Source organism: Oryctolagus cuniculus, chromosome 20, assembly GCF_964237555.1.
Source record: "Oryctolagus cuniculus chromosome 20, mOryCun1.1, whole genome shotgun sequence".
NCBI classification, from domain to species: domain Eukaryota; kingdom Metazoa; phylum Chordata; class Mammalia; order Lagomorpha; family Leporidae; genus Oryctolagus; species Oryctolagus cuniculus.
Genome location: NC_091451.1, coordinates 16413492 through 16427541, shown reverse-complemented (window position 1 = coordinate 16427541; position 14050 = coordinate 16413492). Strand labels below are relative to the sequence as shown.

The window sequence follows — 14050 nt, the reverse complement described above, 5'->3', positions numbered from 1 at the left end:
TTTCCCTCATATGGTGTGTCTGTACTGTGCATGCTGAATTTGGGGGAGGGATGAATGGTGATGTAAAACTGTCCTCCCCACCCTCTTCAATGTGTCTTTCCTTATTTCTTTGATATACTCAGATGCTCTAATCTTGTTTCCTGAGTTCTTCTGAAGATGCATTCTTGTGCGGATAACTGTTCAAATGGATCATGAGAGTATAAGCACTAGACAGTTGTACTCTATCATCTTGCTGACTTCAGTCTACAATTTGTTTTTTTTTTTTTTAAGAGGTATTTCACCCTTTCCATTGCTTTCCTCCATGGCAGTCTTGGAGACAAACCTAACTTTCCAGATACAGGTTCCATGGTAGGAGTCATCCTTCCTTTCTAGTTACTAAACATTCAAAAACTATTTCTAATTTTCTAACTTTTATGTCCCAGTTAAAAATCTCCATTGTTTAGTTGTCTTTTCATGACCTGTGAGTTTTTCTTAACTTCTTTGTATTTATTTAGAAATTTCAGGTTACAGTTTTATCTGGTTTGTGAATTTCTATACTTTCACTGTCTTCAGGGACTTTATTTTGTTCCTTATTCCATTTTTTGTCTTACTAGAACATAGTATGTTAATGATCATGAATTGTTTTTGTTACTGTAGCATAACCTTATTTAGCAGGAGTAATAGGAAAAAAACTATCTATCTTATCTGGAACCAGAAGTTCTGAATTCTTATTAAAAAAAAAACCAATAAATTGTACTCCTTCTTAAAGCTAGAGAGATCAGCTTAATTACTTTTGAAAGCTTTCACTTCTTCCCATCTGTGGATCTCACAGCTTATTGTTTGTTCTGCCTGAAGCAAGAACTCTATTCTTCAATTACTGTTCTCCTTGTGTAGAGTTTCTTTGCTTACTGCTACCATTGGATTACTGCTAACCATTTCCAGGAATGAGTTTATATGGTTTTCTAATTTCCTCATTTATTAGGATATATTTTTTTCATTGTTAATCATGTCTGGCTATACGAGAAGATTTTATCCACTGAGTATATCTACCTCTCCTAAGCCAGAGATGTTTCTTCCAGTTTTGCCTTTTTGGATGAAATCGTTGATAGAAGGAACCTCCCTAGAAGACTCCTGTGGAAACTAGTATGAATAGTAGAATCTTTCTGTGAGAGAAAATGGAAGGAAACTGTGATTGAAACAAAAGTTCTTCTGATTGATAATTATCTCATGGAGTTCTGCACCTACCAGGTTAAATTGGAATTGGCAAGTTTCACTTGAATTTTTAAAAAGAAGCTATCCAGAGTTAATGTTTTTTTGCATTATTTGTCATCCTATGCAATTTCATATGATCGAACTCACAGACTGCATATTTTTTCACACTATACCATAAATTATCAACCAACCATTTTGAGCTTATTTTTCTCAAAAACACTGTAGTCTAGTAAGAGATTCAATTAGAAAATGAAACTTGTAAAGTGGGGATTGGCAGAGCTACTTGGGATAGCTAACCATATCCTATATTAGAGTTCTTGATTTGAGTCCAGGCTCTGTTTCCAATTCCAGAGTCCTGCTAATGTGCAGTCTGGGAGGCGGCAGTTAATGCCTAAAGTACTTGGATCCATGCTACCCAGGTGGGAATGAGTTCTGGGATCCTTGTTTCAGCCTGGCCTAGTCCTGCTATTGCAAGCATTTGAGCAGTAAACCAGTGAATGTGGGATCTCTCCCTCTCTTTCTCTGCCTTTCAAGTAAAATAAAAAGTAAATAAATAAATAAATAATGTATCTTAAAAACATGTATATAAAACTGAAAACAGTAAGGTTATACATTTTAACTTAAAATTTATTAAAGTTGATCATTATAGGATATAAATGTTATCTAGTTTATATAGAAAAATATTTGATAATAAAAGTGGAATTTGTTCTTACTACAAAAAGCTACTACAATTCAGCCCAGTAGTGAAAAGTCATGAGACGATCTAGACGAGTGCAATAGCATGAGCAAAATGATGAAGCAAAAGAGAATCTACACTGTAGAGCAACATACGCCAGAGCTAAAGAGGCTATTCATTCCAATTATATTGAATTTGGAAGTAAAGTTGTACAGACATGGTGGAGCCAGAGCAAAATATCCTCAAGAGTAAGTTGCTCTTTCTCTATACATGAGAGATCCTTGTTGCTAAGCAGTCAAATCTAGAACTTAGTTACCTGATAGACAGCAGGGGAAGAGCTTATGTTTTCCTTTGTTCAATGTGGTCTCAACTATACATCTTTGATCATTGATAAGAGTGATAGAAACCATCTTGACAGAAAGAGCTATGGAAACTACTACTTTTTCTGCAGGTAAGTCATTCATCAAGTTTGACTCTGTGCATATGCTGGTATCCAGAATAGTCTACTGGAAAAGGTGAAAATTCTTGAATATTGTTTTCCTTTTAAAATATGTAGGTGACTTGAGGATAGGTAAGGGATAGGATGACCAACTATAAATGCTTGGATAAGACAGAGACAGTTCTGGGATGCAGAGCTTTCAGTTTTAAATCTAGAAATGCCATAAGCAAACCAGAATGAGTTAGTTGATTATGTTAATTGCCAGTAAAATACATATAAACTATGGGAGGAAAAGATATAATTGGAAATTGGAAAAATGGATAAAAACCTGTCCACAAGTAGATGGGAGGTATGATCTGGAACAGAAGGTGAGGGACTACTGCCTGAATCTGGGAGAACATCATTTTTCTATTGATACTGGTGTGCAGAGTGGAATAGAGAAGAAGATATTGGTGTGTATTCAGATAGATCTGTAATAGTGAAAATCTTGGAGACAATTTTGTCTTTGAACTTGGTTTCACTGTAGATTTTTTTTTACTGTTTCCCAGGGGCAGAAATCCATTTTGTATTGTGACCCAGTACCCTAACACACACATACCCTCCTCCCCTCCCCTGATTTTTAGATCCATGTGGATAGAAATTGGTAAGGATCATTTAGGGATGACCTTGAATATTTCTATTCTATTTTCTTAAAGAAAAAGAATAGAACGGAAGAAAAAGGCATGAGATTGAGAAAAATGGGGAGCCGGAGCCATGGCTCACTTGGTTAATCCTCCACCTGCGGCGCCAGCATCCCATATGGACTAGTCCCGGTTCCCAGTTGCTCCTCTTGCAGTCCCAGTTGCTCTTCTTGCAGTCCCAGTTGCTCCTCTTGCAGTCCAGCTCTCTGCTGTGGCCTGGGAGGGCAGTGGAGGATGGCCCAAATGCTTGGGCCCCTGCACTCGCATGGGAGACCAGGAGGAAGCACCTGGTTCCTGGCTTCGGATCGGCACAGTTCCGGTCATAGTGGGCATTTGGAAGGAAGACCTTTCTCTCTGTCTCTCTGTCTCTCACTATTTAACTCTATCTGTCAAATAAAAAATATGGGACTCAATGAAAAACAAAATTTGGAATCCCTTTGAGTTAGATAAACAAGTATAGCAGAAGTAAAGTAGAACTGAAAGAATTGAATTTGTTGGTTGCTTAGGATAATTTTTGTGATAACAAAGTACAGATTATGACTCTGAGTGAGTAAGGTGAATTACACTGAAGATAAATTAAAGAGGCTTAAAGACCTTAACTACCACTTCTGATTTTCAGATGGATTGTCTATATACTTGATAATATTAGCTAGCATGGGGGTAGGATATTTGGTAAATAAAGATTTTATCAGTTGTGCAAGAGTTGAAGTTTGTGAAAGAATGAGAGGAGTGGTTGATGAGAAATATAAAAATTAGTGTATTCAGATGTTGAAGGATTAGTGACTTGATAATGACTACATGATTATGGAGAAAAGAAACCAAGACTTTGGGACCTGTGCTACATGGTGTTTCAGAGAATTGGCTGTCTTTAGAGTGAACCTTAGGGTAAGCAGTAAATTCTGTTGACACTAAGGTTTAATAATGTTAGCAGATGAAAGGAGTTTTGTGTGAAGAGATTGCATATGGAGTATCTCATCATCATCATCATCAAGGAAGAATACAGAAGGCACAGGCACAGAGGAAGTTGTATTGAAGGAATGATGGAGGGGAATTTGAATCATGGTAAAGGAAACGTTGACCAGAAATGGATTCAGAGTCCAGAAGATGACTGGTTCTTGATTAGGCTTCTTCATTTTCCTATTGTCTGTGTATCGTTTCTCAGATCAGCATTCTTAGATTAGATTTAGATGTCCTTTTCCTTAGTGTTCTTATAAGAAACTGTACTTATCATCTCTTAACACATTTATCACATAAGGGGTAGAATCAGATTTTTGGACCTGATACATTTATAAGATGAAGGGCCTACTTTAGGAAAAAGCATACAAAATTACAGATGAAAAAATAAGTATGAAATAAATATAGAATGAACACTTAGATAGCATAAGAAAGAAATTGCAATAGATTATAAATTTTAAAGGTTGAAAACACCATAAACATCAGAAACTTTGAACCTCTCCAATAGTTATTGTAATTTAGTTGCTACTACATTTCTATAACACCTTTTCTCTATAGTTTTAAAATTGCCTCTTCTTTAATTGCTTCCTTTATGAGAATTATTTTTTTAATATTTTATTTATTTTATTTGAGAGGTAGAGTTACAGACAGTGAGAGAGAGAGAGACAGAGAGAAAGGTCTTCCTTCTGTTGGTTCACTCCCAAAATGGCTGCAACAGCTGGAGCTGCGCCAATCCAAAGCCAGGAGCCAGGTGCTTCTTCCTGGTCTCTCACGTGGGTGCAGGGGCCCAAGGACTTGGACCGTCTTCTACTGTTTTCCCAGGCCATAGCAGAGAGCTGGATTGGAAGTGGAGCAGCCAAGACTAGAACCGGCACCCATATGGGATACTGGCACCACAGGTGGAGGATTAACCTACTGCGCCACAGCACCGGCCCCATGAGAATTATTTATTTAAGTTTTCTATTTCAAGTACTAAAACACATTAACACATTGTCTTTTCTCTAGCATGTTTGATAAAATTCCCTCCCTCCTTCCTTCCTTCCTTCCTTCCTTCCTTCCTTCCTTCCTTCCTTCCTTCCTTCCTTCCTTCCTTTCTTCTTTTGACAGGCAGAGTGGACAGTGAGAGAGAGAAACAGAGAGAAAGGTCTTCCTTTTGCCGTTGGTTCACCCCCCAATGGCTGCTGCAGTCGGTGCACTGCACTGATCCGAAGCCAGGAGCCAGGTGCTTCTCCTTTTCTCTCATGCGGGTGCAGGGCCCAAGGACTTGGGCCATCCTCCATTGTACTCCCGGGCCACAGCAGAGAGCTGGACAGGAAGAGGAGCAACTGGGACAGAATCCGGTGCCCCGACCGGGGCTAGAACCCGGTGTCATGGCACCCCAGACAGAGGATTAGCCTATTGAACCGTGGCGCCAGCCTAAAAATTTATTTTTATTATCGATAGTTTAGAAGAAACTCAGTTTGGTATTGGTAGTAGATAATTATATTTACAAATTTCAGAAAACTGCTATAAGGTCTTTTTATTTATAAGTTGTAATATTTTAGGACACTTCAACTCTTTTTATAGTGGTTAATTTTGAAGACTTTAATTTGATGACTTTCATAACATGAGTAGCTAGCCCATCCCAGCATCTTGGAGGCCTGTACAGTGAGGATCCCCCAAAAACAGACTTTGTCTTAGATAACCTGGTTTGGAACACATTATAATACAATCGTCTGGTTTTACACAGTTTCCGTGCTTTTTAGCCTCATTTTTGTTAGTCAGTTGAGACTATGATGAAATATGGATCCTCTCTTCGGCCCACAAAAAAGGCCACACAATATAAAATATTAAGTACAACTTCACAGCTCCCCTACAGGTAATTGTTGCTGCCAAGGATTTTTTCACTAAATGGATGGTTTATTTAAGGCTTTCTGTTTTGGTTTTCCTTCCCTGGTGTATAGGACAAGGCCTTACACTTTGTATGTTTGAAACACATGAGTGTTTGCTTAATGAATAAGGACAGAAATGGATGAATGTTGCCTGCCATACAATCTACCAGGTGTAGGAATTCTCTCGGGTTCAAAGATGGTTGGTAGTTATATTTCAGCAAACACTAGGACTCTTCCCTGGCAGTCCTAAAATACCAGGCACTTTGATGTTTTTTCCCTAACAAAGCAGAGTTCCTTTTCTCAAAGTATTTAAACTGCGTGGTTCTCATTTTCTTTTCTAAATGCATTTCTTTTTGTCTTTGGGATTTTACTGGACCCCGTGTTGGAGGACATCAGCTTTTAATGGCTTATTTTGCCTTCAACATTTATGACCAGGGACTCAATGTTTGACCTCGGGGTTAAGATGCCCATAGCCTACATTGGAATATCTGGGTTCAATTCCTAGCTTCACTCCTGATTCTAGTTTCCTGCTAATGTATACCTTAGGAGGCAGCAGGTGACAGCTCCAATAATTGGGTCCCTGCCATTTATGTGGGAATTGGATTGAATTCCTGGCTTCTGATTTTTGCCTTGGCCCAGTTCTTGGATATTGCAGGCATTTGGGGAATGAATCAGCAGAGACTACACACTTTTTCTCTGTCTCTCACTCTGCCTCTCAAATAAATAAGCATACTACAATTAATTTTTGCTCATTATTTTTATTTTTTTTAAATGTTTAGGTAAACAAATTTTATATATAAAGATTTAGGAATATTGTGATACTTTCTACCCTACCCTCCATTCTGCCCATGCTACCACCCTTCCTCCTCCTTACTCTCTTATCCCCACTCTTTAAGTTTTACAATGATCTACTTTCAGTTTACTTTATATTCATAAGATTAACACTACACTAAATAAAGAGTTCAACAGAGAGGAAGAAGAAAAAATTTAAAAAAAAACCTCACTGTTCCTCAACAGTAGAGACAAGACTTGTAAACAGTCATTGAGTCTCAAAATGTCAACTTCACTCCTATACATTACATTTCTGGTGCTCTATTAGTTACCACAGATCAGGGAAAACATATGGTATTTGTATTTGAGACTGGCTTATTTCACTAAGTATGATAGTTTCCAATTATTTAAAAATATATAATCAGTGGCCAGTGTTGTGGCATAGCAAATTAAGACCCTGCCTCAGCATCAGCATCCCGTATGGGCTCCAGTTCGAGTTCTGGCTGCTCCACTTCCAATCCAGATGCCTACTATTGCACCTGGGAAACAGTGGAAGATGGTCCAAGTACTTGGGCTCCTACACTCACATGGGAGATGCAGATGAAGCTCCTGACTCTTTGCTTTGGCCTGACCCAGCCCTGGCCATTGTAGACATTTGGGGAGTGAACCAGTGGATAGAGATCTTTCTTCCTCTACCTCTCTCAATCTGTAACTCTGCCTTTTAAATAAATAAAATGAATCTGTAAAAATATGCCTATATATACAAATATGAACACTTTAAGAGTACTTTTCATTTGTAATCCAAGGTTCTTCACTATTTCCTTCCCCCTTCCTACATTTTCATGGTATACTGCTATAGTAGGTATTATAGAAGACATAAGATGAAGGACAACCACAAACCTTGTAGTCAAGGATCTTCTGCTTAACAGAATTATGGATGAAGAATATAATAAAGAAGCAGTAATTCCGATTCTTATCTTGTTTAGACAAGGTCATAGTCAAAGTGGAGGTTCTCTCCTCCCTTCAGAGAAAGGTACCTCCTTCTTTGAAGACCTGTTCTTTCCACTGAGATCTCACTCACAGAGATCTTTTGCCAGAGTGTCTTGGCTTTCCATGCCTGAAATACTCTCATGGGCTTTTCAGCCAGATCCGAATGCCTTTAGGGCTGATTCTGAGGCCAGAGTGCTATTTAGGACATCTGCCATTCTATGAGTCTGCTGGGTATCTCACTTCCCATGTTGGATCACTCTCCCCTTTATTTATTCTATCGGTTAATGTTAGCAGGTACTAGACTTGTTTATGTGCTCCCTTTGACTCTTAGTCCTTTCATTATGATCAGTTGTGAACTGAAATTGATCACTTGGAATTGTGAGATGGCATTGGTACATGCCACCTTGATGGGATTAAATTGGAGTCCCCTGGTATGTTTCTAACTCTACCATTTGGGGCAAGTCAGCTTGAGCATGTCCCAAATTATACATCTCTTCCCTCTCTTATTCCTACTCTTATGTTTAACAGGGATCACATTTCAGTTAAATTTCAACACTTAAGAATAACTGTGTATTAATTACAGAATTAAACCAGTCATATTAAGTAGAACAGACAAAACAACTACTAAGAGGGATAATGTATTAAGTTTTTCATTAACAGTCAGGGCTATGCTGATCAAGTCACCGTTTCCCATAGTGTCCATTCCACTTCAACAGGTTTCCTTTTTGGTGTTCAGTCAGTTGTCACCGATCAGGGAGAACTCAGAGGGCTTCCATAGCCTTGGAAACTCATGACTGGAGCATAGGGAGATTACTGATGCCATAGACAGGAGTGTCAATTGGTAAAGTCAACAACAGGAGTCACTGTGCACTTACTCCTCATGTAGGATCTCTGTCCTTAATGTGCTGTGCATTGAGATTTAATGCTATAACGAGTACTCAAACAATATATTTCACTTTGTGTTTCTATGGGGGTGCAAACTGTTGAAATCTTAATGCATACTAAACTGATCCTCTGTAAAAAAAAAATTATCAACTTCCAACTTGACTTTCACTGGGATTAAACATGACAATAGGTCTGATCTGATTTCATCATCATTTTAAAAAAATCATCTATTATTTTTCACTTTATGTTTCTGTGTGGGAGCAAACTGTTGAAATCCTTACTTAATGTATACTAAGCTGATCTTCTGTATATTAAGATAATCGAAAATGAATCTTGATGTGAATGGAAGGGGAGAGGGAGTGGGAAAGGGGAGGGCTGTGGGTGGGAGGGACGGTATGGGGTGAAGCCATTGTAACCCATAAATCGTACTTTGGAAATTTATATTCATTAAATAAAAGTTAAAAAAAAGAAGCAGTAATTAACTTTGAAATAAAGAAAAACTAAAGTAAATCATAAGACTAGTGGGCTGGTAGTAATTGACATAAAGATTTTGATTATTTTTAATGTCTCCAGGTTTGACAGTTAAAGGAGACACTATCAATAGTTATGCAAAAAGATAACAGGCATAAACCAATACTATTTTTTGAAAGAACTGAGATAGTGTCACGCTATTCTTAAGTCTTCATTTTTCAAAATAGATTTATTTATTTATTTGAAAAACACAGAGAGAGAGAGGTCTTCTATCTGCTGGTTCACTCCCAAAATGGCTGCAAGGGCTAGGGCTTAGCCAGGCTGAAACCAGGAGCCCTGAACTCCATCCAAGTCTCTGACACTGGGGGCAGGGCCTGGGTGCTTGAGCCATCTTTGGCTGCCTCCCAGGCTCATTAGCAAGCAGCAGTTAGATGAGGCCAGAGGGGTGGATGGGAGTTAACTGAGAAGACTCCTCTTGGAAAGGGTCCATTTTGGCCACAGTGACAGAACATGGGAGCTTCCAAAGCTGGGAAGGCCTCTGATCCTAGTATAACCTCAGCAGACAAGGCCTAGATCTGGAGTCTTGCAGCCACTGAGAATCAGCTCTCTCTGCTTGTCTTGGCTGGATTGGAAGTAGAGCATCTTGGACACAAACTTGCCCCTATATGAGATACTGCCATTGCAGGCTGCAGCTTAACCCGCTACACCTCAATTGCCAGCCCCTCTTCATTTTTATTTAACAGTTTTTTAATGGGTGTTTTCATATTGCCTATAAGACTCAGATTATTTTCTGAGTAACCATATTTCAATCTCAACAATGCTCAACATGGCCAATATTGTCATATATACCTCCCTAACTCCTCACTTCATTTATAGAAAGCAAATAAAACCCATTTTCTTGATTCATCAGTGAATTTTTTGCTATACCATTCTTTCTTTTTCCCAACTTCCTTACCCAATCCTGCCACCATCCTACCCTTTTTATTTTCACTTTCAGCACTGCAACTCTGATGGCCCACCTCTGCCAGGACACATTTCTGTAGAAGTCAGCCCTGCACCGTGTGCAGCTCAGAGGGAGGAGCTGGACCAGCAGTGGCTCACACTCTGACCTCTTCTGCTCGACAGATGGTTCCGTCATGATGGTGGTGGAGGCTGGAGCATTCATAAGAGTCCCTTTCCTGCTCTTCTGGCTTGGGGTACCTCTGTCCTCTTTTAGCTTCTTCCAGGCTGGGCCCTCCCAACGCCTCAGCTCCCCAGAAGTAGTGATCCCCTTGAAGGTGACCAGCAGGGGTAGAGGTGCAAAGGCTCCAGGATGGCTCTCCTACCGCCTGCGGATTGGGGGCCAGAGGCACATTGTCCACATGAGGGTCAAGAGGCTGTTGGTTTCCACACACCTCCCTGTGTTCACCTACACAGAGCAGCATGGCCTCCAGGAGGATCATCCCTTTGTCCCTGATGACTGTTACTATCATGGTTACGTGGAGGGGGCCCCCGAGTCTCTGGTTGCCCTCAGCATCTGTTCTGGAGGTTTTCGAGGAATACTGCGGGTGAATGACCTCACTTATGAAATTGAACCTATTGTGTACTCCACCACATTTGAACACCTGGTGTATCAGGTAGGCAGTGATGAGACACAATCCCAATACATGAAATGTGGGTTGACAGAGGAGGACACAGCATACCAACGCTTGGAATTTGAAAAGGCTAAAAACTCACCTCTGAAACAAAATTCTGCTGGCAACTGGTGGACTCACACATTGTTTCTGGAGCTATTTGTGGTGGCAGATCATGATTTCTTCACCTACTCCCAAAGCAACATCTCCAAGGTGCAAGAGGATATACTTCTTGTTGTCAATGTAGTGGATTTCATGTATCAAAAATTGAATACTTGTGTGATATTGATTGGAATTGAAGTTTGGAATCAAAGAAATGCCTTCCCAATGAGAAACATAAACCAAATTCTAGAAGATTTCTCTCAGTGGAAACAAATCAGACTTTCCAAGACACAGCATGATGCTGCACATATTTTCATAAAAAATTCACTTATAAGTGTACTTGGTCTAGCCTATGTTGCAGGAATATGTCGTCCTCCTCTTGATTGTGGAGTCTGTAATTTTCAAGGCGACACCTTGTCTTATTTTGCGAACACTGTGGCCCATGAGCTAGGGCATATTTTGGGTATGCGGCATGATGAGAAATTCTGTTTTTGTGGGGAAAGTGGTTGTGTCATGAGTACTTTCAAAGTGCCAGCAGATAGATTCACGAATTGCAGTTACACTGATTTTATGAATACCACTTCACAACAGGGATCTTGTCTACACGGTATTCCAAGACTAGAGAAAGTCTTTATACTAAAGCGTTGTGGGAATGGCATGGTTGAAGGAGAAGAGGATTGTGATTGTGGATCCTTACAACAGTGTGAACAAGATCCCTGTTGTCTGTTGAACTGTACCCTGAGGCCTGGGGCTGCTTGTGCTTTTGGGCTTTGTTGTAAAGACTGCAAGTTCATGCCATCAGGGAAAGTGTGTAGGCAACAGGTCAATGAATGTGATCTTCCAGAGTGGTGCAATGGTATGTCACATCAGTGCCCAGAAGATACATATGTGCAAAATGGTATCCCTTGTGGTAAGAGCGCTTACTGCTATGAAAAGAGATGCAATAACCATGACCAACAATGCAGGGAGATTTTTGGTAAAGGTGCAAAGAGTGCCTCTCAGAATTGCTATAAAGAAATCAACACCCAAGGAAACCGTTTTGGACACTGTGGTACAAATGGCACAGCATACCTAAAATGTAATACTTCTGACATCTTTTGTGGGAGAGTTCATTGTGAAAATGTGGACGACATCCCTCATCTGCAAGATACTTCTGCTCTGCAGCTCACTCACATCAATGGTGTCACCTGCTGGAGTATCCAGCATCGTTTTGAACTGGGCAAACCTGACATTGGTGAAGTGAAAGATGGCACTGTCTGTGGAACTGGCAAGATATGCATCCACAGGAAATGCGTCAATCTGTCTGTCTTGTCACAGATCTGCCTTCCTGAGGCCTGCGATAAGAAGGGGATCTGCAATAACAAACATCACTGCCACTGTGGCCGTGGGTGGTCTCCTCCCAACTGCCTGCACAGAGGCTATGGAGGTAGTGTTGACAGTGGTCCAGCAGCCTCAGAAAGAAGAGCTTTCCTGCCACTATTAGTGATTATTTCTCTGTCTGTTTCCGTTGTTTTTCTGGCTGCTGGACTTTTTCTGTATTTTCAGAAACCTTTTTGACTCAAGATGGCTTGCTCATCAGGCTGAGAAAATGTCTCTAATTTAAGATTCCACACATGATTTTTAGTCTCTTGGTAGTAGAAATGTTATCACATACACAAAACTGAGTATATTTCAACGATTTTACAGAGAGATGCAGGGTTCTTTTCTTCTGTCGGTGTCAGCAAGTACAGATAATTCCTAGCATGTCTGTGCCTATTGTTCATTGTTTTAAGCAACAAATAAAACTCTATAAATTAAGGCACAAAATTTTGTCCTTTTGATGTTTTTTTTTAAACTAAGTTGTTTTAAATTTATTTGAAATGAGGAGACATGCACACACAAACACACACACACAGAGCGACAGAAACACACCAAGAGCCCACAACCCCAACTGGGTCACCCACATGAATAAGAGGACCCAATCATTTGAGCCATTATCTACTGCTTCCGAGGGTGTGCATTAGCTGAAGGGGAGCTGTGACTCCAACCAAGACATTCTGATATGGGATGCAAGTATCCCAAGAGACATTTTAACTGAAGCATCAAATGCCCACCCTGTTTTTGTGTTTCTTGAGTGTATGATTCACAGAAAATCAGTAGACAGACATCATAGTGTCCAGGGATAAGTCTTATGTTTCTACTGCCATTTAATACTTTAGGAAAATTAAGTAAAATGTTTTGACATTTTGCTTCAAAATCTGGAAAGGGTTATGATAATAATGATGACCCTACCCAACTCTTGTCAACAGAGAATGAAATGAATTATTGTTAACTGTAAGCCAGTTGCAGCCTCAGAATCAGCCCTTAAGGCATTCAGATCTGGCTAAAAAGCCCATGAGAGTTTCGCAGGCATGGAAAGCCAAGACAGTCTGGCAAAAAAAAAAAATGACCTAAATGAAAGATCTCTGTGAGTGAGATCCCAACGGAAAGAATGGGCCATCAAAGAAGCAGATACCTGTCCCTGAAGAGAGGAGAGAACTTCCACTTTGACTATGGCCTTGTCTAAATAAGATTGGAGTTGGCAAACTCAAAAGGTTTCCATAGCCTTGGCAGCTCATGACAAGAGCCTTGGGTGATTACTGATGTCATAAATAAGAGTGTCAATTGTTAAATCAACAACAGGAGTCACTGTGCACTTACTCCCCATGTAGGATCTCTGTCCTTAATGTGGTGTACTATGCGAATTAACGCTAAAACTACTACTGAAACAGTACTGTATACTTTGTGTATCTGTGTGGGTGCAGTCTGTTGAAATATTTACTTAGTATATACTAAGTTGATCTTCTGTATATACAGATAATTGAAAATGAATCTTGATGTGAATGGGATGGGAGAGGGAGTGGGAGATGGGATGGTTGTGGGTGGGAGGAGGCTATGGGGGGGGAGCCGCTATAATTCAAAAGTTGTACTTTGGAAATTTATATTCAATAAAATTTAAATTAAATAAAAGTTGAAAAAAAATTATAAGCCAGTTGCTTCTTGTTTGATAAAAATAAAACTCCTGACCTTGTTTCCCTATGTGCTTCCTAGCCAAGTCTATTTTCTTTCTTTTTAAAGATTTACTTATTTATTTGAAAAGCAGAGTTACAGAGAGGCAGAGGCAAAGACAGAGAGAGAGAGAAATCTTCCAACCCCTGGTTCACTCCCCAAATGGCTGCAATGGCCAGAGCTGGGCCAATCCAAGCCAGGAGCCAGGAGCTTCTTCCGGATCCCCCACATGGGTGCAGGACCCAAGGACTTGGGCCACCTCCACTGCTCTCCCAGGCCATGGCAGAGAGCTGGATCAGAAATGGAGCAGCTGGGACTCAAACTGGCATCCATATGGGATTCCAGCATTATAGGCGGCTTCACCCGCTATACCTCAGCAA

At 40.1% G+C, this 14050-nt stretch overlaps 1 protein-coding gene across 2 annotated transcripts in view; it reads left to right on the top strand.

The window, feature by feature from the left end:
* The window catches only part of LOC100344015 (disintegrin and metalloproteinase domain-containing protein 21), a 182104-nt gene extending 168585 nt beyond the window's left edge, over positions 1 to 13519 (top strand). For both annotated transcript variants that reach the window (XM_070065165.1, XM_017337709.3), the window contains one exon: positions 9926 to 13519. In XM_070065165.1, coding sequence (XP_069921266.1) covers positions 10065 to 12200 — 2136 coding nt within the window. In that variant the 5' untranslated portion in view covers positions 9926 to 10064 and the 3' untranslated portion in view covers positions 12201 to 13519. The remainder of the gene's footprint in view (positions 1 to 9925) is intronic.
* The last annotated feature ends 531 nt before the right edge of the window (positions 13520 to 14050 follow it).